The sequence below is a fragment of the Rhinopithecus bieti genome, unplaced genomic scaffold, assembly GCF_001698545.2.
Source record: "Rhinopithecus bieti isolate Rb0 unplaced genomic scaffold, ASM169854v2 scaffold_7398, whole genome shotgun sequence".
NCBI lineage: Eukaryota > Metazoa > Chordata > Mammalia > Primates > Cercopithecidae > Rhinopithecus > Rhinopithecus bieti.
Genome location: NW_016805783.1, coordinates 344,511 through 372,057, shown reverse-complemented (window position 1 = coordinate 372,057; position 27,547 = coordinate 344,511). Strand labels below are relative to the sequence as shown.

The 27,547-nt window shown below is 41.3% G+C and overlaps 2 protein-coding genes across 4 annotated transcripts in view; one reads left to right on the top strand and one right to left on the bottom strand.

The window, feature by feature from the left end:
• The first annotated feature begins 5,157 nt into the window (after positions 1–5,157).
• SERPINE3 (serpin family E member 3) lies at positions 5,158–27,000 on the top strand. Its single transcript, XM_017873735.1, is given in 8 exon segments — positions 5,158–5,766; positions 8,935–9,168; positions 11,716–11,925; positions 12,903–13,101; positions 20,020–20,120; positions 26,274–26,360; positions 26,809–26,924; positions 26,926–27,000. Coding segments are annotated over 8 exon segments (1,278 nt in total). The 5' UTR covers positions 5,158–5,510.
• INTS6 (integrator complex subunit 6) overlaps positions 9,072–27,547 on the bottom strand; it is a 111,035-nt gene continuing 92,559 nt past the window's right edge. Inside the window, exons 17-19 of one of the 3 annotated variants that reach the window (XR_001885928.1) lie at positions 19,163–19,322; positions 10,940–11,132; positions 9,072–9,162 (exon numbers count right to left, since the gene is read on the bottom strand). The gene's annotated coding sequence lies outside the window, so the exon portion shown is untranslated. Of the gene's footprint in view, positions 9,163–10,939; positions 11,133–18,853; positions 19,323–26,563; positions 27,544–27,547 lie in introns of those variants that run through there. The other 2 variants (XR_001885929.1, XR_001885930.1) reach the window with 2 other exon arrangements.

Sequence of the window (27,547 nt, the reverse complement as noted above, 5' to 3'; positions counted from 1 at the left end):
TCCTGGGTAAACATCCTAGGGAAATTCCCGCACAGTCCACAAGAGCTGTCCAAGGGCTGTCTGCACTGGCGAGGAGTTAAAGGCAACCTGGATGTTCATCACTGGGAGAGCAGATAAAGAAAATGTGGCAGTTGCACACTATCGAGTATCGCCCAGAAGCTGGAAGCCAGGATCAGATGCATGCATAGCACCACACGGCTACATCTTAAAAAACGTTGCGTTTACTGAAAAACATTAGGGAACATAACAAAATACATAACATAAAAGCAGGTATGTAAATGTAAAATGCATGCACATAAAACAACAATGTATCTTTTTCAAAGCATATTCGTAAGAGGAAACAAAATGACAAGCAAGAGAGGGGTGCTTGCATGGAACTATGTGGCATGAACTGAGGAGGAGGATTAACTCAACCCTCTGCACCTGTGACAGCAACAACTTATGTTAACATAATAACAAAGTAAATTATTAAACAACTTACTTTCTCCAAAGTTAGATTAAAAACTAGCTCTGAATTCAAGTCTAGAGACCTTTGTTAAAGTTTCCAACCTATTTCTTGCAGGACATTTAAAAACATACTTCCGGCTGGATGCGGTGGCTCACGCTTGTAATCCCAGCACTTTGGGAGACGGAAGCAGGCAGATCACTTGAGGCCAGGAGTTCGAGACCAGCCTAGCCAACATGGCGAAACCCCATCTCTACTAAAAATACAATATTAGCCAGGCATGGTGGCAGCCCCTTGTAATCCCAGTTACTCAAGAGGCGGAGGCAGGAGAATTGCTGGAACCGGGGAGGCAGAGGTTGCAGTGAGCTGAGGTCATGCCACTGCACTGTAGCCTCAGAGACAGAGCAAAACTCCGTCTCAAAAAAAAAAATAAAATTAATTAAAAAAAAACATATTTCCGGATACAACAGCATAGATTCATAGTCCAGCCGGTTACATGACGATTCCCAAGCTCCTTCTTATGTGAGCATGAAAGGACCTCGATGGCAGTTTCTTAAGTAAGATGAGATGAGAGATGGGGACATAGTCCAAAGAAGCTGATGCTTTCAGCCTTTCCTGCTTATCAGGTGCCATGCTAAGGCTGTTTGCTGTCATCTTCACAGTGAGAGGGAGGTATTATACACCCACTTTGTGGAAGAGGCAACTAAAGCTCAGAGCAATTCAGTGACTCGCCCAAGGTCTGCAGTTATTTTGAAACCAGCCCTCTGTGCTCTCTCCAGCACACCATTCTGAAAGATATCAAAAAGTAGAGAAGCCCAGGTTCATTTTGAGTCTAAGCACTGCATAGTTATGAAGAACTTGAGGGCCGTGTTGCAGCTATCAGCCAGGACAGCAGGAAGCCCAGCAGCAGCGCTTTGCCTTTGCCTTCCTGGAAGGACAGGTGGAGGCTCACCTCCACCATTTCCCATGAAGGACTTGCTAATTTCATCTGGCTCTGCAGCACCATGTGCTGGGCTACCTTGTGTTGCCCTCTGGTTTGCTCTAGCTGTTCCCTGAGACTTCTTTTAGCAGTGCCCATGTCTTCAGTGGGTGTGCTCTCTCTTCATGGCAAAATCCTCAAGGTCAGGGCTACAAATGGGACTCCCTCTGTACAACCCCAGACAGGCAGCCCATATAAACACAAAGGAGATGCCTACCTATTAATTATGTCCTAACTGAATTGAAATGCAATGCTTCTATCCATCACATTAGTTTGGTAGACCTTTGGATTTGAAAGTGATTTGTTTATAAGAATCGGCTACTGAAAAATGTCAAACCATAATTGTTAAAAGTGCTGGGCCTCATAGCAGTCTGCCTACAGGTGATTCAGCACAGCATTCCTGGTAAATGCGGGCAAAGTGAACACACATTATGAGCGAAAGAGTCTGGGCTGGCCATCGAAAGACTTAGAATCCTACAGCCAAGAGGAATTTTAGGAGACCCCATCCCTTGGCTCCTGACAGCACCAAGACTGTGATGAAGGGCATATGCCTTAGCGTCAAGGTGGCCCTAGGTTCAAACCCCAACTTGACCTGGTGGGACCTTAGGCAAGATCTTAAGCTCTTCAGACTTAGTTTCTTCATCTGCAAAATACAAATGATAATACATTCCTCATAGGATTGCTGTGAGGATTCATTGCAACTGTGAATGGACAGGGTCTAATACAGTAGCTGGAACACAGTAAGTGCTCAATAATGCTCCCTATGTATGTTGTTAAAATTACAAATAAATGTCTCCAAGAATGGAGCTTCACTTAGCAGTATAATGAACATCCATCCCAGCAAGATAGAAATAAACATGATAATCTCTGCTTAAATGGTCAGGGGCACAGTGACTTACCCAGGTTCAAGGCCAAGTACACGGAAGAAAAATCATTTCCAGTTCATCTTTCATTCATTCACACTTTAAAATGTTTAGCCTATATAGAAAATATATCCTGTATGTTAAATTTCCCTAGCATTTTTCCTGAAGGATGTTTCTTAAAAGCAAGTTAGAATGGTGTATTCATAGAGTTAGAAAGAAATGTTTGTAGAAGTTACACAAACAACATTTTTTTCAATCTGGGAAATCTTTTTATAAGCTTCTCTCCACTGCTACCACTGGCAAATAGTGAATCAGCTGTTTCCCCCACAATTCCTGCTACAGGTAGCTCACAGTGTGACAAGGCAGTCCTCACAAGTTACTGCGGCTCCATCACCATCAACATCTAAAATATGCAGGCAGTGAGCAAGACTCTAAGTCCCGTAGGAGCTGAGTCCAGGTAACTGGTTCACTGCCATATGCCCAGAACCTAGAAGCACAGTGATTTGTGACCAAGCAGATGATCAAGAGATATTTGTTGGATGGATGGATAGGTGGATGGATGGATGGATGGATGGATGGATGCATGCATGCATGCATGCATGCATGCATGGACAGATGGATGGATGGACAGTTGCATGGACAGATGGATTGATGGATGAATGGATGAATGGATGGATGGACAGATGGATGAATGACATGCCCTCTCTGGGTGCTATAGAATAAGTTAAACCTGTTTATTCTCCTTTCATACTATGGCTTAGAGTCCAAGGCACTGAATCTAAAGATTTGGGGATATTTTATGTGATGCAGTTACAGAATTGTAACTATCCTAAGACATGTAAACAATCCCAGATTTGGGTGTCAGTAATAAAACTCCTTAAAGTGAATTACCCACTGATTACAGGGGTATGGGTAGTTGTCAAGTGAAAACAGTCCATTGATTTTCAAATATTAACACTTACAGATGCCTGAGACATAATTATTAAGAATTGCATTTAGTTCTTCTTTAATCTGTAACCACATATAAGCTACCATCTATTTTGAACTTAATACAAGGCCTAAGTCCTTAATAGAAATGTATGTAATTCTGAACTGATCACAAGGACAGACTTTTGACAGAACCTGCTCATATTTTTCAAAAATATCTGTCTACTCATTGGTCTCTGTCTACTCAATATGGTCTCTTTCTCAAATTAGTTCTTGGACTTACTAACTGTTGTATCTGAGAAGAACCAGATTATTAATAGCTCAAGTTATATATATAAATTAGTGCATTCACTTTTATTAATAATAAATGAGGCAAGTCACCCTGCTCCGAACTGACTGTGCCATATCTTGCGTTGTTTTCTCTTTTGCAGAATTTCTTTTCATTTGCTGAATTAAGTAGTGCCCAATGACTGATTTATTGTTTTCTTCACAAGAGGAGGGGGGAAACATTAGGTACCTGGTACCCAGCAAAAGCCCAATAAGCAAAGTTATCAGTGGAATTCCTCAATGTGACAAAGGGCTGGATGAGGGGTTCCTTGCTGGTACAACCAGGTCACAAGCCTAAGAAGGCTTGACGGGTGTGGCTGGCTCCCCCCCATGGCCCTGCTCTGTTTCTGATCTGGGCTTTGCTGCCCTGGGCTGGGCTGCTTCTCCTGGCTCTCTGCAGGACCTCCAGGCTCCAGGAATTTGGACCGAGTGGTAGAGACATCGCCGGCAGAGACGGCAATCGCCAGCTTCCTCTCTGCGCTGTCTTGTGATTCAAAGCAGATTCTGCTCCACTTTTTTAAAAGGGGAGCACATGAATGCTGGAGACCCACAAGGACAGAATTGAGCAAGGAAAGGTGCAACAGTGATACAAAAGCCCGTGAGTAAGTGGCCATTCGAGGTGAGCCATGACAGGGATTTGTTCATGGGGAGCCCAGGGGCATCAAGGTCTGATTGCTGAGAGTGTTCTTGTGGGAGGTGGGAAGTTATAAGAGCTGCAATAACCCTGGGGCTTAAGAGTTTTGCAAATGATCCTGGGCTGGGACACAAACACACACACACACACACACACACACAGAGAAAGAGAGAGAGACAGAGAGACAGAGAGACCGAGACCTGTGTACCAAGGTCATCCAAGCACTGCATTTGTACTTGGCTGCAGAGAGGAAGGGTTGGAAAAAAGAGGATGTTTTCTATCTTGGACCTTTACCTAAAATAGGCACCATCACGCTCAGTGGCCTTGCTTGCAAACTTCTACAGCAGGGTGAGCTGGAGAAGTGAGTGTGAATGTGAGCAGCAGGGTAAGCTGCTCACTGGCGAGTCCAGGAAGTGACTCTGGACCTCTTCTTACATCAGTCTGGTATGATACCACAGTTAGATAACTTAGCAAAAATTGCTGCTGGCTGGATGTGTGGCATGATCATCGAAAACATTTTTTTGCTTTGCCTTTTTCTTCTTGCATTATTTTCCAGCTAATGATCTCTCTTCCTTGGAAGAGTGTATTTCTGTGGTAGGAACTATCTTTGTGAAAATATTCTTTTTTAGAGACAAATTGGCATCACAAGAATTCTGATATTCGAGGTACAATTAGTTCATGTATCAACATTTTAATGTACATTGGTATTCTCAAAATTGTATACACCACTCATAGAAGAGCAGGATTTGAGTCAGAGCCCTGTTTCTTTCCCCATATAAATGAGTCACTGAGCCTCAAAGATTCAATCATCCTCTTTATAGATGAAATATAATAACAGATACTAGTGACATTGTTGGGATGATTAACTGCAAATGTACAAAGTCCTTTTTAACATAGTAGATAATTATTTATTATTATTCCTGATAGACATGGCACAGCTATAAGCTGGCTAAATACCAAGAACAATGAGTAGGATTACCTCTTACATTTCTTTTCCCAACACAATGCTTTGCTTCTGATCTGACCAGGGCTTTGCCAAAGTCACACATCCAGTAAGTGGACGAAGCAGATCTTCAGACCACAGTTTGGCTTCCAAAGGACCACAGTGAGTATTTCTAATGCTGAAACAAGAGGGTGCAGCTCTGCAGCCCAGGCGGGTGGGCCTCAGGGTGGGTAACCAAGACAGCTCAATGCATGTCTCCCTCAGCCGTCCCCGGCCCCTAAAAAGAGAGCTGGGGGTCCCAGTCGTCTGTGGGATACAGTCCTCTTTCATCACCAGTTTCCAGCCTACCTTGCATCTCTTCCCTCTGAATTGCAGAAACCCTCCCAGCCTCCATGCCACCTTTCCTGGTCACCCTCTTCCTCCTTCACTCTTGCTTCCTCCAAGCAAATGGCCACCTCCGTGAAGGAATGACATTGCTGAAGACTGAATTTGCACTTCGCCTCTACCAGAGCGTGGCCGCGTGTAAAAACGAGACGAACTTCGTCATCTCTCCTGCTGGTGTGTCCCTCCCCTTGGAGATCCTGCAGTTTGCAGCAGAAGGGAACACTGGCCAGCAGCTGGCAGATGCCCTGGGGTACACTGTCCATGGTAAGAGGCCTGCCCACATGCACACTCACTCACCCTCCTGCTCACACTCACTCTTTCCAGCTTACCCTCCTGCTCATACTCACACTCTCCAGCTCACCCTCCTGCTCACACTCACATTCTCTCCAGCTCACCCTCCTGCTCACATTCACTCTCTCCAGCTCACACTCCTGCTCACACTATCTCCAGCTCACCCTGCTGCTCACACTCACACTCACTCTCTCCAGCTCACCCTCCTGCTCACACTCACACTCACTCTCTCCAGCTCACCCTCCTGCTCACACTCACACATTCTCCAGCTCACCCTGCTGCTCACACACTCACACATTCTCTAGCTCACCCTGCTGCTCACACTCACTCTCTCCAGCTCACCCTCCTGCTCATACTCACACTCACTCTCTCCAGCTCACTCTGCTACTCAGGCTATCTGGGAGATAGGGAGCTCAGCTCCCTATGGCGTGCAAGTGGGGAATAGTGATCACTGGACAGGTCTGTGACAGAAGGCATTCAGACTTTGGAATGGTGGTGACCCTTGAATTTTAAGGTTTCCTTTTAACCTAACAGGTTTCGTGGCAATGTTTCAGTTTCATTTGACATGCCCTAGCATCATGCTTTCCCAGGTGCCAGGCAGCGCTGGAGGCACTTACAAACATTAATTGAATTAATTGTCACAACAGCTCTGTTGAGGATAATTTTATTATCATCCCAATTTTAGAGATGAGCAAATAGGCATGGAGAGTTGAAGCAACTTGCTCAAGGTCACAGAGTCAATAAGTGGCAGAGTTGGGACTCAAGCCCAGGCTGCCTGGCTTCAGAGCCCATGCTTTTGACCAACCTGCTTTTATAAATCTGTGACTTCTAGCCAGTGCCAGATCTGCCAGCTTATTTCTATGGATTATGTATTTTAGAGCAACTCTGCCGGCAGCAGCATGAGTCTTTCGAATGCCAGGTCAGCTTCACCTCTGCCTACGCTCAGTGCCTCAGCTCAATGCTTGACCTCAGAACCAACCTACCAGCTCCAGCTAAAACAGACACTCACGCACATACTTTTTTCTTCCTAGACTAGGATCTAGGAATTCAGCAAAGACAGAAAAAAAAAAAAAAAAAAAAAAAAAAGAGGCTATGAGCTCTGTGGCCTCACATTCATTCCAAGTGGAATGAAGCTGTCCTAGGTAGGGTCATCCCAGCCCACCCATTCCTCACCCTGTGGGTGGGCAGGGTAGTAAAGCCCCACCACCTATACCTGGGTGACACTGAGCACCTTTATTAATCTGTCTGGGCCTCTGCTCTCTCATCTATAAAATGGGGATAATAATAGCCCTCAATTCACAGAACTGTCAAAAGCGTTTAGTGTGATCAGGAGTGTTGAGTGTTTAGCACAATGTCTATAAACACAGTTAACCTCCAGCATTTTTCACCCTGTCATTGCATATTCTGGTGGGTCTAAAAATGTTCTTCCTGTGTGCAAATATGCATGGACAAACTAAGCTAGGGCAGAGAAAAGATTTCACACAAAAATTCACTTCAACCCAATGTACTCTGCTGTTGTATTATTTCTGACTAAAAGAATGTGGGTCCCCTGGCCCAGAGAGGGTGGAAAGATAGAGAGGAGAGCTCTGTGACCATTCCTCAGGTCACATCACACTATGGACCAGGGAAGTGTTTCAGTTCTTCTCTGCAGACAGTCAATATTCCTAGGAATGTGATCTTAGAAATACATGTGACCTTCCTCGATAGAGTAAAATCTGATTATAAGTATGTTTTTATCCATTTTTTTTCTTACTACACTCAAATACAAGCACTTAAGTTAGGCTGATTCATGAGATAAAGATTCTGAGTCAATCTTTTGCAATTGTGGATTCTCAGAAGCAGCTTTGGTAGTGAACATATTGTGGACAAGTGATGTCTGCCTACTAATGTCCTCTGCAGCCTCGTGGCTGGGGGCCCTGGCAAGGGTAGACTCTGGATTCCTGTGTCTCCAGAGAACATTAGCCAGGAAACTCGGGGGTCTGCTGCTGCCTCCTGGCTTGGCTTCTGCAACATGAAGGGTGTCAGAGGGGACAGACCCCAACTGAGTGAGAGTTTCAGCCCAGTGAAAACCAGCTGGAGCCAGGTAGTGGAGGAAAAGATACCCAGCATTTTGTCTCACAGGGAGGGTTTGTAGATAACTGCAGGGCTGTGCCTAAAAGGGAGTAGAAGCAGCCTAAGCAAAGGGGCTTCACTTCCGGAAACACTCAGCTTGCATGTGCCAGGAATGTGAAGCTTGGGGTATGCAACTGTGTCTGGACTCACCAGCAGGCAAGAGCCCTCGTTCCAGCCTAAGGGATGCCTGGGAGAGGACGGAAGCTGCAGCTTGTGAATAATAACATGAAAACAAAATCCACTATTGATCATGGAGAGAAGGAAGCAATCTCCTGTATAAACAGTAAATAAATAGAAGTCCAGCTGCCATCCATGAAGGTGGAAGCTATCGACTCTCTCAAATGCTTATTATTTCCTCGACATTCTTGCAGCCTCTCACTGACATTAAAAACACAAGCTGTCTGCTGGGTCTTAGGGAAAGGGGGGATGGGAGGAGTTCTTACCTTTCCTCTGTATTTCTCAAATTGAAAGCATAGTTCTACACAAGGCTGAATCCAAATGTTACTCAGGCTCATGACACGTAGTTGTGGGAATGGATTTAAAGCCCTGAACAAGACATATTGACAGTACAACATCCTGGCCACCTCTCATCATTGTCACTGTGACATTGCACATAAATATCCTGATGTTGTGTTTGAAACCCCATCACCCTGCATGGTGGACCTGCTGTTTTCCCAGCTCTAGAAAATCTACTCCAGCACACATCAACCTTCCTAAGGCAGGAAATTAAGGAAGAATAACCTCTATTCATCTACAGGATGTTGGTAGTGTTTTTCTACTTGACTTCATTGCAGCCTGATTTCTTTCAGATTCTAGCATGGTTTCTTCCCAACTTTTAATTGGTGGATCCAGGCTGATTCCTGAGCACATTAGCTATGACTTTTTCAAACTGGCTTTGTGTGGTAGATGAACTTTATGAGCAAGAGTGGAGTTGCTGGGGTTCCATCTCAATGCAATGTGCGCTGGAGGTTGTGCTAACTCCTTACTCACACTCACCATTGTCAACTTATCCCAACTTATTTTTCACAGACCAAAGGGTGAAAGATTTCTTGCATGCTGTTTATGCCACAATACCCACCTCCAGCCAAGGCGCCGAGATGGAGCTGGCCTGCAGCCTTTTTGTGCAAGTGGGAACACCGCTGTCCCCCTGCTTTGTGGAGCAGGTCTCCTGGTGGGCCAATAGCAGCCTGGAACCAGCCGACCTCGGTGAGCCCAACAGCACCGCCATCCAGACTAGCGAAGGGGCTTCCAGACAGACTGCAGGTAAAAGAAAACTGTCCATTTCAATAAGGCTAAGTCAGAGGGCTGCAGAGAAAGAGTCTCACTCATCACTTGTCAGAGGCCATGGTGCTCAGGCCATCTTCAATTACAGCAGAAGTTTGTCCACTTAGGAGATCCTACCCTTGAATGACAAGGGGACACTAAGTCCCTTTCTGCCGCTTTTCCTGCTCTGACCCTCCCCCACACAAATATACACATGGGCACACATACACACACACATGAGCCACAAGAACACACAAGAACAAAGAAGTGTGCTCTTCAGAGCCTCCCAACTTGGAGGACCCCACAGGCTTTGTCCCATGCAACTGTTCACCCACTGAGCTCTGCTCTCATCTATAATAAACTACCTGTGACAGCAAAATGCAACAGGAGTCAAAAAAAGGGTTTCCTGGGAATTTAGATTAAGGAAACAATTTAAGAAAAAGTTACACACAATAAGATGTTTAGCTCAGCGTTATTGAATAAAGAGACTTACAAACAGCCTCGCTGCCCCGCAATGAGGGGTAAATCAGTGTAGCACAGCACCTGCATGTTATGCAGTTGTAATTATTACAAAAGATAATTAAAATAATGAATGCTTACCGAGTGTTTAGTTTATTTAGTTAGCACTGCTCCAAGTTTATTATCTCAGTTCACCCTCACAATAATCCTAAGAGGTAGGCGCTATTACTCTCCCCATTCTATAATTGGAGAAACTGAGGCACAGAAAGCTCAGCCTCCTGCCCAAGGTCCACAGGCCAGAATTCTAACCCAGGTAGTCTGGCTCCAGCATCCTTGATCATTTCAAAAGTTTCACAGCAATGTGGAGAACATTCAAGACCCAGTGTTGATTAAATAGCAGAACAGGATTGGGAGGCCAAGGCAGGCAGATCACGAGGTCAGGAGTTCGAGACCAGCCTGGCCAACATGGTGAAACTCCATGTCTACTAAAAATACAAAAAATTAGCCAGGCATGGTGTCATGTTCCTGTAATCCCAGCTACTCGGGGAGGCTGAGGCAGGAGAATCACTTGAACCTGGGAGGCAGAGGTGGCAGTGAGGCAAGACTGCATCACTGCACTCCAGCTTGGGCAACAGAGCGAGAGTTTGCCTCAAAAAAAAAAAAAAAAAAAAGAATAGGAAGTGATATGTATACTATGACTGAATGGAAAGCGGTGAGTGTGTGGACAAGGATGGCAGAATTAAATGCAAAAATTAACATCATTTGTGATAAAGTTCTCTCTCTCGCTCTCATATTTTACCATGTCTTTTCAATTTACTTAAATATGTTTAATTCCCTGCTCAGATCCTTGTGCTGCCAGGGCATAAGGCCAGAGAAGCAGCTCCCAATGCAGGCTGATTGTCCTCTAAGAAAAAGGGGCAGTTGGCTCAGTTGCTCAGAACACAGAGTCCAGAGCCAGGCTGCTTGGATTCAAATTCAAGCTTTCCATGGAGCTGCTGGGGTTCTATTTCAATGCAATCCACATTGCATTGGCTAACTGGGTGGATGGTGGCTTCACCCCTCATAAGTATGTGACCTTGCCCAACTTCTCTGAGCCTCAGTTCCCTCACCTGTGAAATAGGGAATAACAACAGAACTGTTAGGAGGAGTCGGTGAGGATTTGCTAAAGCACTTAGAACAGAGCCTAGCACAAAGTGTGTGCTTATTAAACAAATAAACAGCTGGGACAAAAACTATCCCCTTAGGGGTGGTCTGCCTTCTCCTCTTTCTGGCACTGCATGAAATTTTAACTGCAGCCCTCCAAAGACCATACCTTGAATATTGTTGTCTAAGCAAAGGCTCAATGAGAGATTCAGCTCAGCAGCAGGGCAGGATGGGGACTGGGGGCGACATTGTGCAGGATCTCCCATCACAGCACATACTTCTTCCAAGGGTCTGCCTGGGGAGGGAATGTCTAATAATTCCTAGGAAATGGCCCCAAACAGAACCAGTAGCAGCATCCCAACCTGTTCAGAAAAGAATAAAAAGCAGAGTCTTCAGTAACAGCTGGTTATAAACACGTATCGATTTGCAATTAACAGATTTTAATAAATATGCTACCAACCCAACTCCAGAGATGCCTCACTGCCCCTACCTCCCTGGTCATGCAAGTGTCAGGACTTCTGAGTTCTCACTTCCATTTCCCTCTCCACACCCTCATCCCCAGCAGGGGTGTCATTGTCGCCCTCATATCCAGCCCTACAGAGCCTCTGACTCTGGCCCTGTGAGGTTATCTTAAAGACTCTATCTAGGTCTAGGATTTTTATAAAATGACCATATCACTCAACAGTCCCCAAAAGTTGAGAGCAGCTCCTGGTGCCTTGGGTCCTTGACAGCACAAGGAGCTGAGACAGGGAATTAAATATTCTTAAGTAAATTGAAAAGATATTGTAAGATGAAGAGAAACCACCTTAAGCAAAAAGATCTTCATTTTCACGTTTTAACTCTGCATTTAACTTTAGCATTTAACTCCTTGTCCACACATGCACTGGGTTCGGTTCAGCTTCAGTGCACATTTAACCCACGCCCCCCTTGCTTTCCTGCTTGCAGGTGAGAGCCCTAGTGAGGGCCCTGGTGGCTGGCCGTGGGAGCAAGTTGGTGCAGCATTTGCTCAGCTTGTGCTTGTGAGCACCATGTCCTTCCAAGGCACTTGGCGGAAGAGATTCTCCTCCACAGACACGCAGATCCTGCCTTTCACCTGTGCCCATGGCCTCGTCCTTCAGGTCCCCATGATGCACCAAATGGCCGAGGTCAACTACGGTGAGCTCTGCCCCTGCTGGTTTGTCTAAAGGGAGAGGAAGCCCGGGCCAGAGGGCAGGAGAGAGGAGGCCAGGTCCCTGCTCCTAAGGGATTGGGATGTGTTTCTGCAGGGTTTAGCTGCTGGACTGGGCACACATGGCAGAAGGAAAGACTAGGGTGCCCAGAGACTTTAGAGAGGAGTGTTGGACAGTGTGCTCTGACAGGACAGTGAAAAGACACAGATGTGGAAGAGAAACTCAGTTTCATGCTTGACATTTCCTTCTGCACTAGTAGAATTTGGACCAAACTGCCACCCTGGCAGGCACAATAGGCCCGGATTGAATTGGCTGTTCCTTTAAGACTGGGTACAGTAGTACACTGTACCCTTATCCATGATTTTGCCTTTTGAAGTTTCAGTTATCCGCATCAGAAAATATTAAATGGAAAATTTCACAAATAATTTTCAAGTTTTAAATTGCACGCCCTTCTGAATAGTCTGGTGAAATCTCCTGATGTCCTTCTCTGTTCCACCTGAGATATGAATCATCCCTTTGTCCAGCATCTCCAGGCTGTCTACGGTACGCTGATTAGTCACTTAGTAGCCATGTTGGTTATCAGATCGAGAAGACGTAGTATATGCAGGGCTCATTACCATCCACAGGTTCAGGCCTCTACTGCGGTTCTTGGAGCATATCTGCCAAGGATAAGGTGGCACTACTCTATGTGGTTCTGCACATGCCATCATCCCCCCCATACCCAGCCCTACAGAGCCTCTGGCTCTGGTCCTGTGAGGGTATCTTAAAGACTCTAGGTCTAGGATTTTTATAAAACGACCATATCACCCAACAGTCTTTGGCCTGAAACTGCCTCCTGAGGGTGAGGTGGATGCTCCGTTTTATTGTTTCCAGTCCTCTGAGCCAGCCTCTCTCAGGGTCTGGCACTGGTTCGTTCTCCTGGCTCCTGGGACAGAGCTGACCTCTGATCCACTGTACCCTCAGGTCAGTTCCAAGACACCGCAGGACATCAGGTGGGGGTGCTGGAGCTGCCTTACCTGGGAAGTGCAGTGAGTCTGTTCCTGGTGCTGCCCCGTGACAAAGACATCCCCCTGAGCCACAGTGAGCCACACCTCACAGCCAGCACCATCCACCTCTGGACCACCAGCCTGAGGAGAGCCAGGATGGATGTGTTCCTGCCCAGGTGAGCAGCTGAGTCCCCCTCACAGGTGCTGTGCAGCCAGCAGTCAGAAGAGCGTAGATTTGCACACAGGTGGTCTGCCTCTAGGGTCTGTGCTTAGCCACTGGGATGACTTGTCTAATGTGTACCCCCAGAAGTTAGGCCAAGAGGAGGTGACCCTAGAGTTTGAGTCCATTTCAGAGCCACCACTGGCTAGCTCATGGCACAGACTGAAATAAACTAACTTCCCAGAGTCTTCCCAGGACAAGATATTCTGCCTTCACTGGGCTGGACTGGAGCCCCCCGAGGACCCCTGATCCAGCCCTAGGCCACAACCAGTTTTTGGAGAGGAAATGCTCATGGTTCCCTTGTAGGAACGTTCCCCAAATCTTATCCCATCCTAAGAGTATACAACTGTCATTTTTCCAAAACCAAAGAGATAAGATGACTTATGTAATTGAGCAAGTACAGATAAAATTCTGATGAGATGCCAAATTAAGGCATAAAAATATGACACTTTAAGTCTCTATGCAGAAGTTTCTCATTCTTTCTAAATAGAGGTGAATTCTCCTTTAAGAAGACCCAATAGGTACAAATATAAATCAACAAGTGAACTGGCAGCATTCTATTTTGCTTTTTCAAAACAAAATATATTAGCAAAACTCATAACTTTACAAAAAGATTCCTCTTAGGGCTTCTTTAAATGATGAGCTTCTGTGATATATTTGAAATCAGAGTACATTTATAACCATTTTTTGACCAGCATTAAGCAAGGAATGTTGTCCAGTAGCCACTAGCTGCCTTGGCCTCTCTCCACTGCCTGGGCTTCCAGTAGGCAAAGGCAAAGTCCTCGGCAGTACTCCCTCAAGGAGTTAAAAATAAATCTATGCACTAGAAGGAAAACATACAAAGAGAGACCCAGCAAGTTAAGGGCCAAGGTCTAAAGTGAGATCTGGCATAGCCCAGGGCAAAAGGTGCACCTAACTCTAAGGTAAAGGGTATCTCTCAAAACGAAATATTTGGAACCCAAACCAAAACACAAAGAATGAATATTTCAACAGATCTCTCAGGGAGGGAGCAGAAGCAACCCTAATCTTCCTATTATATTTGAGAGAAACTCAGCAAGGGAAGGAAGAGCAGCGTTCCATGTCAAAAGTAGAAAGAAAAAGGAGGCTGCTGCGGGAATTTGCCACAACCTTTTTGGGTTTAAGAGACAGACGGTGGGCCTCATCTTGGAGCAGCTCTTCCCTGGAAGACACCCCAGGGAAATGCTCAGCTCCACTGAGAACTCTCCACTGTCCTGATTCTGCTTTTAGAAGTCTCAAACCCTCAAGCAGTGATCCTGAAAAATGCTGGCAGGCAGGCAAGGCAAGGCAAGGCAGAAATCTTAGTACACAACTATTAGTTAGCACTTAACCTCATTCTGATAATTTTTTTTTTTAATCTCCTTAAGACTACCAAGACTGCTGTCCAAGAAGGATAGAGGTTTTTAGGAAAATTAAGTTATTTCACAAGTAAAACTAACCAAGTTTTGTTTGTTTGTTTGTTTCTAAGCTAGCTTTAAATCCTTTGGGGAACAAAACAGAAAAGTAAAAACTGTCTTAGGTCTAGATTTAGGTATAAGCTTTGGATCATGATAGACAGAAAGTCAGCTTTTAGGCAGGAATTTACCTCTCATTCTCTCAAATCACTCATTCTTCTTTTAGTATGACCTGCTCTACAGTCAGCAGGCATTTTTTGTTTAACAAGAGCAAAAAATTTTGCACACCGTGGGTAGCAATGCAAAATTGTGTGACTATGAGATGTGCTTTCAGATTACACATCACCAAGCAGTGCACTGGTAGATTCTGGATGAATTATGGGGTCTAGCTTCCAAAGTAACCTTTTATGTATAAATAAATAAAAAAGTGCATAGGGACTGTTAATCTTCATGAGGGATGCTTAGCAAACTAAAGAAATAATTGGCCGGGCGCGGTGGCTCAAGCCTGTAATCCCAGCACTTTGGGAGGCCGAGACGGGCGGATCACGAGGTCAGGAGATCGAAACCATCCTGGCTAACACAGTGAAACCCCGTCTCTACTAAAAAATAAAAAAAACAACAACTAGCCGGACGAGGTGGCGGGCGCCTGTAGTCCCAGCTACTCAGGAGGCTGAGGCAGGAGAATGGCGTGAACCCGGGAGGCGGAGTTTGCAGTGAGCCGAGATCCGGCCACTGCACTCCAGCCTGGGTGACAGAGCGAGACTCCACCTCAAAAAAAAAAAAAAGAAAAAAAAAAGAAATAATCAAGAAAACCAAGAATGTGTTAAGGGTTATTTATAACCACAATCATGTGATGTCCCACAAGAAAGACTAATAATGTCAAATATGTATGTAATGAATAAAACATTTGATTATCAGGTCAACATAGAAGGCTGAGCAATGTTTTGATATTAGACATAATATATATCTTCTTAAAATCCACCAGATCCCACATATTCAAAATGAGTTTTGCCCTTCCTCCCAGGAGCTGCTGATTATCATGGTGTGTGGTTTATGCTTTTCTAGGAGTGTTTCTTTTTTAAAAAATCAAGATATAATTCACATATTATAAAATTCACTCTTTGAAAGTACACAATTCAGAGGTTTTTAGTATATTCACAAAGTTGTGCAACCATCACTACTAATTCCAGAACCTTTTCATCACCTCAAAAAGAAACCCCATATCCATTAGTAGTCACTCCCAACTCCCCTCCCCACCTCCCAGCAACCTCTGATCTACTTGCTTTCAATAGATTTGCCTATTCCAGAATTTCATGTAAGTGAAATTATACAATATGTGGCCTTTTGTGTCTGGCTTATTTGCATAATATTTTCAAGGTTCATAGTAGCATGAATCAATACTATCTTCCTTTTTATGACTGAATAATATTCCATTATATTGATATACTACATTTTGTTTACCTATTCATCAATTTATAGATATTTGGGTGCCTAGACACATTTTGGCTTGTTTTAACTTGTTGGCAACTAGAAACAATCAAGTGTACATTTTTTTTGTGTATATATATTTTCAATTCTCTTGGATATACACCTAAGAATGCAATTACTAGGTCATGTGGTAACCCTACATTTTACCTTTTGAAGAACTACCAGACTGTTTTCCAAGTCACTGCACCATTTTACATTCCTACCAGCAATGTGTGTGGAATCCAGTTTCTCCACATCCTTGTCAACACTTCTTAATGACCATCTTTTTATTTTAGCCATTTTAGTTGGTGTGAAGTAGTATCTCATTGTGCACTTCATTTGCATTTCCCTAATGACTAATGAGGTAGAGCATCTTTTCATGTACTTGGAGAAATGTCTTTTTTGTAGAAATGTCTATTTCAGATGATTTACCCATATTTAAATTGGTTGTCTTTTTATTATTGAGTTGTAATAGTTCTTTATTCTGGATACTAGTACCTTAACAGATTTATGATTTGTAAATATTTTCTGTCATTCTGTGGTTTTTCTTTTCACTTCTCAATGCTGTCCTTTGAAGCACAAAAGTTGTTAATTTGGATGAAGCTCAATTAATCTATGTTTCCTTTTGTTTCTTGTGCTTTTGATGCCATATTCTTTTGAATAGACACCATTGTCTAGTTAGGGTCACAAAAATTTAGGTTTATGTTTTTTTCTAAGAACTTTATAGGCTTAGCTCTTATATGTAGGTCTTTAATCCATTTTGAATTAATTATTGTATATCGTATGAGGTAGGGATTCAACTTCATTCTTTTGTGTGTATCTATCCCTTTGTCCCAAAATCATTTGTTAAAATGATTTTTCTTTCCTCTACTGAATTTTCTTGGCATCTTTTCAAAATCAATCGCCCAAAATGTGTAAGTTTATTTCTGGACTTTCAATTCTATCCTATAGGCATAGATGTGTGTTTGCCAGTACCACACAGTCTTCATTACTGTAGCTTTGTAGTGACTTTAGAAATCGGGAGTGTGAGTCTTTCAACTTTCTTCTTTTTCAAGAGTGTTTTAGCTATTCTGGGCCCCTTGCATTTTCATATAAATTTTAGGATCAGCTTGTCAATTTCTGCCAAAAAGGCAGGAAGGATTTAGACAGGGATTGTGTTGAATCTATAGATCAATTTGGCGAGTATTACTTTCTAACAATATTCAGTGTTCTGAGCCATGAACTCAGAATATCTTTCCTTTAAGTTTTTCTTTCTTTCAACAATGTTTTGTAGTTTTCCATATGCAAGTCTTGCACTTCTTTTATTAAATTTATTCTAAGTATTTTACTCCTTTGAATTTTTACTTATTTTCAGATTGTTCTATAGTGTATACAAACATAATTGATTTTTGTATCTTAATCTTGTATGCTGCACTTCAGTGAACTCATTTATTAGCTCTAATAGGTTTTTTTTTGTGTGTGTGTATGTGGATTCTTTAGGGTTTTCTATGTGTAGGACCAAGTCATCTGTGAATAGAGATAGATTTACTTCTTTCTCTCTAACCTGGATGCCTTCTATTTCTTTTTCTCATGTAATTGTCCTACTCACCCTCCAGTAGCATGTGAAATAGAAGGGGTCAGAGTGGACATTCTTGTCTTGTTCCTGATCTTAGGGGGAAACCTTTCAGTCTTTTACTGTAAAGTGTGATACTAGCTGTGGGGATTTTGTAGATGCCCTTCATCAATTTAAGAAAGTTACCTTCTATCCAAAGTTTGTTGTATGTTTGATGTTTGTTTGTTTTTAATCATGAAAGGGTGTTGGACTTTGTCAAATGCTTTTTCTGCATCTATTGAGATGGTGGTGTGGCTTTTGTCCTTTATTCTATTAATATGGTATATTATATTAATTGGTTTTCATATGTTGAACCCACCTTGCATTCCTGGGATAAATCCCACTTTGTCATGGTGAGATTTATATGGTGTTGGATTCAATTTGCTAGTATTTTGTTGAAGATTTTGCATCTATATTCATAAGGTATATTGGTCTGTAATTTGTCTTTCTTGTAATATCCTTGTCTGGTATTGGTAAAGGGTATTTTTTAAATCAAGTTATTTTTGTAGCATTTCTTCTGGATCTGCCTTCACAGCCATACAAGACAATCACTGTAAGCTTTTATAGTCATACCTCACTTTTACTGCTGTTTTTAGTTTACAAAAAATTTATCACCCACCATAATCACATTTAGTTTCAAATAGCCCTTAATTAACTCTTTCTCAATATAATTGAAAAATAATTTAAAAATCACAATGGTAACAGTAAGTGCATGGGGTGTGCTGGGGATTGTTCCAAGCACTTTACAAGGATTCATTCATTTAATCTTTACAACCCTACAAACACGCATTACAATTATGGTCATTTCACAAATGAGGACTGAGACAAACAGAAGTAAAGTAACTTCCTGTGGAGGTAAAGTAACTAGTTTGCAGGTAGTTACTCGATCCAGGATTCAAATTCAGACATTGGATTCCCAAGTTCATGCTCATAACCACTGCTTCAGCAACTAGAGGTTTCAAAAAGGATGTGTTTTCAGTATTTAAGAAAATTTCATAAGAGATGGTCCAAAAATATTTTGGAGAAATGTCAGCATATTTGGAGAAAGTATATTTCTTTTTTGGAAACTATTCTGAAGATTCAAAAATATACCTTTATGAGAAAGTATGATATTTTGGTTAAAGTATGAGTCACATTGTCTTGTATAGCAATGAAGACCTTTGATATTAAATGGTCTTGTTCAATATTTTACTCTCCTACAAGTTCTGTATTATTTATAGAAAAGACCATCTAATTTTCACTTTGATCTTTTATATTTTCAAAGAAAATAGTATCAGCAGCTCTTTTAAAGGATTTTCAACAGTAAACTTTTAAAAGCCTTGTTCCTGGGGAAATATAAAATTGGTGTGCTGATTCTTTATGCTCAAAGGGTTTACTAGGAAAACCAAGGCTTTAAGTTCCATTCTTTTCCTACTGTGCTCCAAAGGCATAAACTGCACACAGCAAATATGAAAATAGATTTTATCCAGTATAAACACTCTATTAAATAAAATACTCTATTAATTGTCAATAAGGCAATTAGTCAACAGCCTCTTTTCTGCACCTACTATAAGTGAGATGCCACACGAGATGGGAGGTAGCAAAATGTAGGTGATTAGAGCATGGACTCTGCACACACACAGGCTTGATTTGAATCGAGGTCCATCACATACTCATTATGTCATCTTGGGCAAGTTTCTTAAACTCTTTAAGTCTTGATTTTCCCATCTGTAAAATGAGGATAATAATAACATAGTTATATGAAGATGAAATGAGATAATCCACATAAAGCTTTTATAGTATCTAGCATAATGTAAGCATTCATTAAATATTAATTCTTATTAAGAAACAAAAATTAATTGGAGTCTGGCACAGTGGGGCACACCTGTAGTCCCAGCTACTTGGGAAGCTAAGGCAGGTGGATCACTTGAGGCCAGAAGTTCGAGTCTAGCCTGGCAACATAGGGAGACCCCCATCTCAAAAAAAAAAAGTGTTTAAAAAATGAATTGAGATAGCCACTCTTCTCAGGTAGTTTACAATATCATAAATGACGCTAATAGGAAGCAGAATGTTCTATATATCATAAGAGCAAAACAAGGTGTTAATGGGGCTTTAAGAACCAAAGGTCACAAAATAGCTGAAGAAGAGGAGGAGGAGGTAACAACTGAAAAATGGATAACTAAAAGATAATCCAAGTCAATGGGAAGACTTAGAATGAACAGCAGGAACAAGAGTACAGAGGTGGGGAAGAGCTCTGTGTGGTCAGATTAGGGCTTATGGGAAGGCGCCATGGAAGATGAAGCTGGAAATAAATCTGGTGGAGCCAGTCCGACTTCCAAGTTAGGGACTTCGGACTTCATGTGGTGTGCATGAAAGCAAATTGAGTAAGAATTTTGAAAGTTGATGGTTTGTTTTTGCTTTTCAGGTTTAGGATCCAAAATCAATTCAACTTAAAAAGCATTTTAAATTCTTGGGGAGTCACTGATCTTTTCGATCCACTCAAAGCTAACTTAAAAGGAATTTCAGGTAAAAATGGTTCTTCTTCCAAACTTTCTAGCCTTGTGTTTGGGGCAGTTTTATCATACTTTGATTAAGGGATTCTCGTTTCCACAGAGCCTTCAGTGGTAAACAATCAGAGTCAACATTATGTAAAAGATAAGAAAGGTGCTCTGTTTGATATAAAAATGTGTTGCTTCTACTAACAGTCAAATTTGAGTTAGATCTTGTGAGGAAGGGATGTTTCTTCAGGCCTTAATCACGGTTTTCAGATACCACCTTCACCATGGGGTCAATGTCCACAATATACAATAAAGTGACCCTCCCTCCAACCGTCATGACTAGGAGTGGATCCAAGGCATTGCTACAGCAATAGATTCTTCATTATGACCTCCTGCTGTTCCATCAGCTTCACAGGCACCCTTTGTTTCTACACCCTTTTCCTCTCTCCTTCCCTATACCTTCTCTGTCCTCTTCTAATAAGCTAGTCTTGAAACCTCCCTCATCTGTCCAATTTCCTTTCTTCAAATTACCCAGGCTCTTACAACCTTGCCTTAAAATGTTCTCCTTTCCACCAATCATGTTGAATTTCTTTGCACATAGTTGAATTGCTACTACCAATCAATACATGCTGTTTGCTTATGATAGGGAATTTATATCAAATATAAACAGGGAGTGAATGCCAGAACCTATGTTCTACAATCCTCTCAAGACACCATTAACTAAACTATTGCCAACTCAGAGGCTCAGGTTTGTTTCTACTCTGGATATTAAATTATCTGTGCAAAGATGATACTGTAGCTGGTATTTCCATTGGCCTTGACATTTCCCTTACCTGAAGAGCTTGAAAATCACTATTTTGAATTCTAGAACATCATAATGTGGACTTTTCTAAATTTTGGCTCAGAATCTTCCTTCTTAAGCAATCACAGGAAAATTGAGATTTTGACCCACAAGAGAAGTCTTGGTGACCAGATTGACAGAGTTACTTATCAAATAAAACACAGGAGTGAGAATCTATTCTAGAGAGTTTAAAATCTACCAGCTCTGTACTCATTGCCTGAACACGCGAAGAGATAAGCAAAGCAATAGTCAAGTTTGGGCGTAGTGTCCACAACGATGCTGGGCACACAGTGGGATACCAAGTAAATATTGTTGACTTGGTCAAATGACTCAAACAGAAACTTTCCTTACTGACACAGGCATAATCTCACATTTCAGGGAAAGGAGGAATACTGAAGAGAAAAGATCAGAGGGCAAGGAAAGAGCAAGGGATGAAGAACTTAAGAGAATTCTATGTTTGATAATGTGCAAAATCTAACCAGTGTCTTCTTGCAACTCCAGAGCTCAGCCATGGCATCCCTGTTGTTGGTGGTGATTTTGAAAATCAGAGTTCAAAACTTTAAGACCATTCTTGACCTTTCCTTCTACATCACTATATTCAACGAATCACTAGGGCTTACTGACTGTCCCTTCACAACTCCTAAAGCTCTCCCTTTTATGTCCTAAAAGTATATTCTAATGTGCCATCAACCCTGTGTTCTCAAACAGGACTGATCTTAACACACATCATGTAGCTCCCCTATTGGTGAAGACTTCCAAGGTCCACAAACTCCTCTGGCAAGATCTAATAAGTAACCTGGTTTTAAAAGTACCTTTTGATACCAAACCTCTTTTTTTTTTTTTTTTTTTTAATGCAATTCAAATCTACTTATATTTGCTCAAACCAGCAGAAAGGTAGGCAGGCAGATCTGGCTTATTTAATAATTATCAAGCAATTATCATGTGCCAAGTGTGAAGCTTGCATTCACATTTCCTACTGACAAAACATGCCAGCCTGGTAATTTTCTCTTGTGAAGTTTTGTTCCCCTAAAGCAGGGTCAGCAAACAATGGCCTACTACCTACTTTTCTAAAGTTTAATTAAAACATAGCCACTCTCATTCATTCATAAATCATCTATGGCTGCTTTCCTGCTACAACAGCAAAATTGAGTAGTTGAGACAGACACCATATGGCCTGCAGTGGCTAAAATATTTAATATCTGGCCCTTTATAGAAAAAGATTGCCAACCAAAGTATTGTTTCTTAATGTCCTTCTTTAAACATAATCAAGAGACTAACCACTTCTCTGCCCAAATTGGCTTTCATCTTAATATTCTAGAGACAGGGCCACCAAATCCATCTCTCCAAGAAATAGTTTCCTCATTCTTAAAACGGGGGTAGCTACCACTCACCACACACCTTAATTGTAGAAACAAAATCATTTACATAAAGTATGGCATCAGCAGAGAACTTGTCGGAGAGTAAGTGATCAGAAAATGCAGGCCTCTCTTCTTCCAGTTTACAAGGGATTACCAAGCAGTTTTGTACTATTGATGGAACTGCAACAACCACAGCAGACATTTGGCCTTTCGGTCCCAGAATCATTTTACTCAAGTTCTCTTTCCCCATTTACAAGTCACTCATCTCTTCCTTCTTGGCATCAAATATTTTTTTTGCTGCCTGAAGGACTCATTAAATATTATTTCAAGGCCCAACTGAAACCAGAGTATAATTTCCTCCCAGTCTCCTTGATACTAGATGTTATGCAGCTTTTACGAGTAATTCTCGTTTCACTCACACTGAAGATGCCAGCTAAAGATACTCTCCTTAAGCAATCCCACTGGCTTTAGGATCAGCAGGCTTTGATATAGACCCATGCCTCCTAGTCCACAAAATACTCCTTGTGCACAAACTTGAAACTCTGAAGAAACTGTCTTCTTCTTGGCTTTTGTAAGTAGGTAGTTTTCAGTCTCTGCCCGGTAAGAAGTACAAGTTCTCTGTTACTATGACTTAAATGAACAAACCACCAGAGTTGTTTGGTTGAGTATGGAAGTTACGTATAAGTTAACTCATGCCACACCAGATGTCTGGTCAGAATTGCAATAGAAAGAGGTGCAGAGTGGGCTAGAGGAGACAAATGGAGAAAGCAACTAACCATAGCCTAATTTCAAAGGCCATTTCAGATTCTTCTTAGCACTCTTTCTCTCTATCCTGGGCCGGATACTATGTCTCTCTCTCTCTCTCCCCAACACTTAGTGTTAGCAACTAAGTGACAAGATGAAAAAGATAAACTAGAAACAAGTTCTGAAAGCCACTAACTTTGCCTACAGAAAATAATAATTGTAAAGACAAAAGAAACAGCAAATGATTATCCTGATTTATGAGAAGCTGAAGATTAAATGTAGGGACACAATGTTTATACAACATCATGTTACGAAGTATGACCTTCATAACATGATGGTCATACTTTTTAAGTATGACCAGCCACACCTTTTAAACTTTTGAGTATGACCAGCCACACACAAAGAATAATGGTCTCCACCAACAAAGCACTGAAACAATCATTTGGCTGAGACTTGCAGATGACCCATCCTGTGCCGTGCCTTTATGGTTCTACAAACACCAATCGGCATTTCCTTACAAGTTTAACAAGGTTAAAGAACATTAAGGCCATTTGTATAGTGGTAAGGGGTGTCTATTATTAATTCATCCAGCATTTACTAAACACATTTATGTACCAAGTATTCTTAATGTAAGTTGGGCAAAGAAATATTTAAAATGATTAAGACATCATTTACGCTTTCTAGGAGTTAATAGTCTAAAAAGGAAGATAAACACCCTAGAAGATGTTACGGAAGAAGAGTGGAGAGTATGCCAGGAGGGAGGGTAGGAAGAGTATCACCCCTTTGCTTTGTATACAGAATGTATTGTAGGAGCAAGCGGGTTTATGGTGGGCTACAGTTTCCCAAAGTATGTTCCCAAAATGCTAATCCTGTAAATCTGGGACAGAGAATGGTGTGGGTGGTTCCATGGTTTAACACCACATAATTGTCCTGTAGAGATTATAAAAGTTAGCAGATTAGCAGCTCTAAGAAGTCCCCTACTGAAAACGTGAGTGCAAAACTGTTTACTATCTCCCACATATAATTAATCATGGAACCCTTTTATAGAATGCCACCTGTAAACAATCTTGAGAACAACTTTTGGGAAAATAGGATGTATGCCCCTCAACGGCATTAAGCAGCTGTCAACACTTTAGGGGAGTAGAAAAAGACCAGGAAAATCCCTTTGTGCTTGACTTCTTCTAGGTTCATTTCATTAGTTTTGAAATATTTCAAAAGGTACTCAATAAAAAAATAATAGGAATCTGTAATACAAGATCAAGCAGGAGGAAAAATGCAAAACCACAGATGACTCCCAAATTCTCATTTTTATCACATGTTGGTCTTTTGAAATGTCAACTCTTACCAGAGATAATATTTAAAAGATGCTGATGCTGGGGCATGGCATGCATAGGCTATGGACCTTGGTTTATGGCTGTGCAAACATATGTCAATTATTGGACCACTCTTATAGTCTGATGGAGAGAAACTATTTAAATGAAACTCTTCAGTTGCAGTTTCAAAATACTGAAATAGCCTGGACCATCTAACCAGACTCATCCACATCAACTGGTCCCATTTCTCACACTGCCAAGGTGCCCAGACTAAGACAGACACATGTTAGCTGGTAAGGGGTTTCGTAGTGAATCTCTGCTTATTTCACCAACATTCATTTAAAATGTTCAGACTCCATCCTATATGGTAATGAAGTCATGGAAATTAGTAAAACCCTCTCATGACTCTCATAAAATAACCATTCTTTAACCCTAAAGCTCTCTTTGTAACTTTGGCACTGCATTTCAGGTTGCTTAATTAGCTAGTAAGAGGAGATAATTATTAATGATAGTGAAATTTGTTTCTTAAAGACCCTATAGAAAAATACCAACTGCTAAAATAAATCAAATTCTTTGCTGGTTTTAGGACAAGTGACACTAGTGAATGTTTCTATTGATTTTTACTTCCTCTGGCCCTTCCTGTCCCCTTCACTGATGCTGGAAAATAACTGTTCCTTACAGTGAATATAGCCAACTCACAACATTCTGTGCACACCTTACTTACAAGATGGATGGAATGCCGCATATTCTTTATTTTAGTCTGGTTTTATTCTCTCACGGCATTCATGGGCTATCTCCTGTATGAGTGTGACAAACAAACCAATTTAAGCATTAGTCTAAGATGAAACAAAGCTCCCTCACATAGGTGTTCATCAAACTGATTGTTTTAATATTCATGCCACAGATACCTCCCAGTGGCATGTTGGAGTTGACTAGCATACACTTTCTGAAAGGTGGGAATGTTTGAGTGGAGTGGAGAGATGGGATGGGAGTGGGCTTTCAATCAGAATATTCTCAACTCTGCTTTTCAAGTGTGTGATCTCAGATGAGTTAACAGCTCACTCTAAAATGAAAGGATTGGACTGAATGATTTCTTAAGTTTCTTCTGGTTCTAAATCTTTCATTTTTTACTGTGTCATCAAGTATCCTTTCATCTTTAGAGCTGTTTAAAATGGTTAATGATTAGCTTACAAAATCAGCCAATTCCTCTAAATTATCACTTAGTCCTATTTGCTAAACTTATAATCTGTGAAACTTAGCACATAGAACATTTATACTAACCGCTCTGCTTTGTAGATTCTAGCCCATGAGGCATATTAATTGCATAACTGATACATCTAAGTATACAGAATGCAGTCATGCAACACTAGACACATTCATATTACTCTGAATTGTGCCTCAATAAAGCCTGTAATAAAATCCTGTGACTTTGTCATTTAAAAGTGGCTCTTAAAATGCAGTCCAAAAAGACATTCAAGGGAAATGATCTCTGAAGCTTGGTGAAAATGATTCCTGGGCTACAGAATCTGCATTTTAACACATAGCCGGGTGATTCTTATGACTACTGAAGTTTTGGAAATACTGGCTGAAGGAGGGATTGTAGTATTAACTAGAAATCATTTCTGAAAATGAACCACCGAAAAAAATGGGGCAGTGCTCTGAATATTATTTTGGGAGAGATTACATATATTTAACAAATTAAAAGTTTTGAAAGTTTGGTAACATATTGAACCTTAAGAATTTTCCAAACAGCTACCCGAGCCTCCAGTAAAAACAAAAACAAGAATTTTCCACTCTTTCCCTAGCTACACAGTAACCAGCATTGGATACTATAAATTTTGTAAGTACATTTTAAAGAATGTGTTCTAAATGTGTTAGAAAAATGTTAATGAGCAACTCACATTTTTATCATTTTCTGGGGTTAGGCCAAGATGGCTTTTACGTTTCTGAAGCAATCCACAAGGCCAAGATTGAAGTTTTGGAGGAAGGCACCAAGGCATCTGGAGCCACAGGTATGTTCAAACAGAGAATACCCAGTCACACTGCTCACCCATATCTACCTTTCTTAAATTTACCTAGTTGAATCTTCACACTTCTGAATCTTTCCATAACCCCCAAGTTCAGGTGTGGTATAGCATTTTTTAAAAGGAATACTAAAGAAAACAAAAGATTTTGAAAATGATGGGGAAGAGGAGATATCCATCCTATAAAAATCATTCTGAAAGTTACCTTCAATAAGGAATTTATTCCATGGAATGTGTTCAAAACAGGAGACAGGATTGGCTAGATGGCATCTTTTAATTTTCCCATTTGCACCCCCATCACAACAGTAAACAATGAAATGCCATTAGGATGCTTTGATTTCTTTAAAAAAATGGGATATAACTTACTTCATAACCAATAGTTATTTTCTTAAAAATGCACAGAAAATGCAATGGGATTCTTCTTTCTTTCCTGCAGCTCTGTTGTTATTGAAAAGGTCTCGGATTCCTACTTTTAAAGCAGATCGGCCATTCATCTATTTCCTGAGAGAACCTAATACAGGTATTACAGTGTTTTTTGACAGGATTCAGATAAATTATGTATCAGTGTCTCTCTAGCAACAAGGGCTCATTTGTCCACTATCCCCTCAAAAATAAGCATTCTTTCTAGCTGCTTCAGAAGCTTCCCAGTTGCTGTCTTGTGTCCTAAGAAAGGGAACTATTTCGTAAGTACAAAGAAACTTATCCTCCATGTTTTTTACCTTCTCATTTTCTCAGCTCATATATAGTTAATGTAGATTTTAAAAAATGCTATAGATTTCTACTTCTGAAGATACTTGGAAAATTATGAAAGCAAAATAAATTATAAATCTTTCCCTTTTTTTCCCTTTGTCCCCTAGCTTTCTTACCATTTTAGAGTTTTTTTTCAGGTCACTAGAGTATACCAGAGTAGTCCTCTTGTGATCCTAGTATTCTGATGAATGCACCTGGATTTCTATACTGTTCTGTTGATCTTTCTCAAAAATCAAATGTTTGCCCTAGTACTTTTAAGTCCTACTACATAACCTTATGGTAATCCAAAGATGGTGTGGTACCGGCAAAGCCTCAGTACATCAGAAGGACACACAAATATCCTTAGGCTTCGACAACATTGAACAAAGTCTTTAGATTATTTCTCTTAATGTTCTTCCTCCCCCACTCACAATTACTTAGCCTAG